This window comes from Phallusia mammillata, chromosome 2 (assembly GCF_965637545.1).
Source record: "Phallusia mammillata chromosome 2, kaPhaMamm4.hap1.1, whole genome shotgun sequence".
Lineage (NCBI taxonomy): Eukaryota > Metazoa > Chordata > Ascidiacea > Phlebobranchia > Ascidiidae > Phallusia > Phallusia mammillata.
In genome coordinates, this window is record NC_137253.1 from 12098746 (window position 1) to 12103623 (window position 4878).

At 38.0% G+C, this 4878-nt stretch overlaps 1 protein-coding gene across 1 annotated transcript; it reads right to left on the reverse strand.

The window, feature by feature from the left end:
- Positions 1-332: 332 nt before the first annotated feature.
- On the reverse strand, positions 333-3763 carry LOC145214412 (uncharacterized). The gene has a single exon (XM_080082928.1). It carries the CDS (start codon positions 3300-3302, stop codon positions 534-536), a length of 2769 nt encoding a protein of 922 aa, XP_079939054.1. The 5' UTR covers positions 3303-3763; the 3' UTR covers positions 333-533.
- Positions 3764-4878: the final 1115 nt, after the last annotated feature.

Consider the following 4878-nt stretch of genomic DNA (forward strand, 5'->3'; position numbering starts at 1 on the left):
CTTTAAATTGCAAAATAATATCAGTATCAAATACCAAGAAAGTACTGCTAGTCTGCTACCGGCTTTACAGTTTGCGTTTTAATCAATGAACGTCTCCAAAATGGCCAAGTGATTAGCGCTATCGCCTTGTGCTCACAAGGTTGAGGGTTTGAATCCTGTCTCAACCACTTATGTTTCTCTGAGTAAGAAACTTGATCGACATTGCCCCCTTACAAAAACCTGATGGGTAGAACAAAATTGAAGTAACCACCTTTCTAAACTGAAAAGGATCAAGTAAAAATGATTCAACGGAATCGACGGCGGCCTCATTATACATAAGTATGATTTTTAAAATAAATACAGAATTATACTTAACAGTTTTGTGGCAGGATCAGAATTGTGTTGTATTATCTGAATAACAATTTTGCAAATGTAGAAAAGTTTGATGCAGAAAAGTACAAAGCACTAAACAAGTCACACAGAATTAGAAAATTGCAGCAAAAACCTTCTGAACCTTATGTTAAGGTCAAAATGTGGAACACAGTTGTTGTTGTTTATAACTGCTTTGGAAGAAGCATGTAAGTGATTGTTGCTGCACAAAATTTAGAAATACAAAAACCAACGACAAAATATAAAGGTAAAATGTTTGACCAAATGCACAGGGAATAGGAAAGGACATCAATAAGTACAAGTTCAACTGTTAGTAGAAACCTAAATATAACCCATTTACGATCAAGTCTAGCAATATATCGTGGAGCAAAGAGAAATGGGTCCCTTGCTATCCTCAAGGCTGCCCACCACAAAAACACAGATACACACATGAAAATAATGTCATCAAGCAAAAATGAACAAAGTAAATTTAAGTATTCATATGTAAATAGATAGCAGAAAATTGTTTTTGATGTCACAACAAAATTGTACAGCACAAACATGTATGGAACTTCAAATAGTACAATAACGAGACCACCCGTACAAATAATTACAGTGTCGGAAGGTCCCACAACGTAAGAGTTTTTGAAAAGTAAAACTATAAAAATAAGCGAAAATATTACTAAAACGGTCATCACAGTGGATTTCATCATTGAAAAGTTACAGAAGCACCATCCAAAAAGGAATACCAGAAAAGCTAAAAAGCTTGGTAAACGTTTACCATAGCTGGCTATGAACTGTTGAATTTTTTTTCTATCTTCATCATTTTGCTTGTTGGATACCAATGGGCAGCAAGGAGTTTCTGTTGGCATTTCTTTCTTATGAACGCCAAGCAAACTTTGTTGAAAGTGAGTACAAATTGTTTCACCATCCTGGGTTTCACCATCTTGGCTATTTTTTTTAAAATATATCACAGCGTTTTGATAGTCACCAGCCATGTAAAGGCAATGACCTAAATTCCTATAGCTTTCACAAACTTCCAGAGTTGTTTGTTTCTGGAAGCGTGACCTAACGACAGCTTCCTTTTGAAAGTATTTTGATGCTTCAGCATAATACTCATAACCAAACAAATTCATTCCCATTGATTTAAAAGTTTCGCAAAATTCTAGTAACAAACCACAATCTTTAAATTCTTCTGTTTGTGGCAGTAATTTCAAGTAGGATTTAGCACTGGAGAATGCCCCAAATCTGGCAAGTTCATATGCTATATTAAGTATCACCACTGTTTTTAATACATCTTTTTTGTCATCGTCAAGTGACTTGGTGTAGCCAAGAAAAACAATAAACCATAGAACATCAAATATGAAATGCCAAAATACTTCAAAATCATCTTCATTACCCTTCATGCGAAGCAGCTGTAGCTTTCTTGCTGTTTTGTTTGACCCAAAAAAGGCGGGAATAAATATGCTTTCAAATCTGCTTTGGCCTCGTATTTCGATGCTAAACTCATTTGACACCAGATACTTTAGTTTTCCTACAATCTTAAAGAATGTGATCAGTCTGCGAAGACCAACAAATTCCATTACGGCAATGCCACTGTTCTCATCTCTCTGTCTATAAAACTGAGAATAAAATTTTAGCCTTACATCACAAGCAATATTAATGGCAAACAGCAATTGGTTTCCAAGGTGTGTTGACAATTTTCCAGTGGTCATGAGTTGTTGTATTATGCTAAATGATGAGCAACCAGTAATTCCATATTTTCTCCCAAGTGCTGCAATAAAAACTGTCACATTGCGATAGAGGACACGTTTGATGTTTATAGGTTTGCGATGTGATAAACCAAAGAGATTAAAAATGAGCTGAAATTGTTCCAGGTCTTCGCTAAGAATTTTTTGAGTTTGTGCAATAGATATATGGTTTAGTAAGACAGATTGGGCATCAGTAGTAAAATGTTCATAAACAAGTGTTGATCCAGAGATAAAACATGTGTTTGCCAGCATATCAGCAAGATGGTATCCATTCTTTAAATCTTCATCTTTTTCTAAATACCCAGCCATTTCAGACACAGGTTTGATTAACTCAATTTCCCAGGGTTTGCTTGGAGTTCCAGAAAATCCCAATGGGAACTTACAAGCGAAAGGAACCATGCCATCAAAACATATTCCTTTGGGGGTGACAACATCATAAAACCAATCCTCAGTTTTGTGGTCATTGATGTAAGGCAAGGACACATGAGGAATAATAGTTTCTTGCATGTTTATTAATATCATTTGAAATAAAACTGTTACCCACCTAAAGTAATCAAGTATATCATCATAATCTGCATGGCATTGAATTCCTTCTTCCAACACATAAATGTGTTCAAAATCAGAGTATGGAGTGATTTCTTTTCTTGCAATGGAACCCATTCCAACTAATGCATACTGACATGGTGGTGGACCTTTTACATCTACACAAAACTCCATGATGATTTTCATCATTGAAGAATACATGGTTGAGATTTGGTTGTTTAGATTTATAGTTGTATTTGAGTTAAATTGCTGTGGATTTAAATCTAAACATCGAGACGTGACTTTTCTGTTTACCAAATCTCTCATTTCCTCCACTTGTGTAAAAAATATACCTGCTTGGTTTACTAAATCGGCATCATTTCTTTGCGCTCCTGCAAGTTGAAGGATAAAGGAGCAAAGATTGCAAAGATCTTTTTTCATTTCAGCTGCATTGTCCGGTTTTCTAACAATTGCTGCATTATACAGAACTCCGCTTCTAATCAAATTAAACTTTTGGTCCCGTTGGTCAGTGTTGCATGCAGCTAGTTTATGGTACTGTTTTCCAATTTTGTGCAAAACAAGTGCTGAATCTTTTACATTTTTTTCTTTCATTTTGTTGTTTCCACATTTTTCGCAATGTGACTTTAATTCAAGAGCAAAATTCTTAAATTGTGGTATCATCGTTGCCGCACAGTCATTTGATTTGAATTTGTAAATATGTATTTTTTACAGTTCCCACTTTACAAAAAACGTGACAAACAAAAGTTTTAGTAGAGCCACAAGTTAACAAACTGATTTCAAGTCGTAAACAAAACCAATGTTCTGTCAACTATAACCGTCCTGAATAACAACTCGCTGTGTTCAACTTATATACATAATTACCAGACAGTTATTCCAATCCTAACAAACAACCGAATGTACCCAACGTTAGTTTAAATCCAAGAAATGGGATGGACATGGCCAACGGGTCATGGACCAAGGTTGCAGACTCGCAGCTCATTTAACACGTGACTTCAAATAAGTTGTTTACATCGTTCCGGTTCACTGCGTGTTAGAAGTTTTCATGTAATTTGTAAATGATTTTACCCTGCGAAGTATTAACTAACGTAAAAATGTTTTAATGGTTTCTACTGCCTTTACATTAGGGATTTTAACACATTAACAGTCAGTCAATTACGGACTGAATTCGATCGCTCTAGCAATTGTAAGAAAAAAAAGGCGCTAGCAGAAAATTTTGCAAGAGGGTGCAAATTTTGACACATAGCTCACATACATACAGGCATTGATGTATTCGCACATTGCGTTATTCTATTACGATGTACCTCGAATAAACACCTCGCTACATTTGGTGACCCCAAGCGTGCAAAAACGTTATTTTCTGCATTATGACAGAAGCCACAAACTCAGAGAATGCTGTAGCAGTAAAGTTACCTACGTTTTGGACAGCTCAGCCACGAGTTTGGTTTCAGCAAGCGGAGGCACAGTTCGCTCTAAAAAGCATTACAGGAGATCTAACGAAGTACTATTATGTCGTTTCGGCGCTGGATCAGGACACAGCAAATCGTCTTATAGACCTGCTAGAAAGCCCGCCAAGACACGTTTGGTAGAAACCTTTTGTCTTTCGCTCCCACAGAATGCCATCCGCTTTAATGGATGACATGCTTGCATTACTTGGCGATGCAAAGGAATGTTTTGTTTTCCAACAACTGTTTTTGGAGCGATTGCCTGAGTATCTCCGCACGGCTCTTAGCCCGCAAAGCTGATGCGATATGGTCAGGGAATCAGACGCCTACGGAACCCGCACTGTCGAACGTTCGGCGCAATGGGTTTTCTCCCAACCAGCATAAAAAACGAGGTAGAAAGTCTCGCACAGCTTCACCACAGGCAATGCACGACTCAAAGTCCCTCTACTTTTATCATCGTCGTTTTGGCAGAGATGCGATCAAGTGTCGCCACCCTTGTGTACTGTCACAGCAGGGAAACGAGGAAGCCGGCCATCCCTAACTGCCACGATGGCCGGCGCAATAGACAACCTTTTCTTTGTCTGGTATTGCTCAGCAGGTCGGAGTTTTCTTGTTGATACTGGCGCCGAGATAAGCTTCATACCTCCCACGGGATTAGAGCGCCGCACCAATCCTCCCGGCAAAACCCTCTCCCGACGTACGTTTCCCGTCTAGTAACCATGCATTTACCTTCCGGCAAATTTCAATGGAAATTTGTCCTTCCACTGCACATGGTGCCAAAGTCGTCCGGTGGG

What these genes read in the sequence shown, in the direction of transcription:
- LOC145214412 (XM_080082928.1), bottom strand. Translation starts at nt 3,302, where the DNA reads ATGATACCACAATTTAAGAATTTTGCTCTTGAATTAAAGTCACATTGC.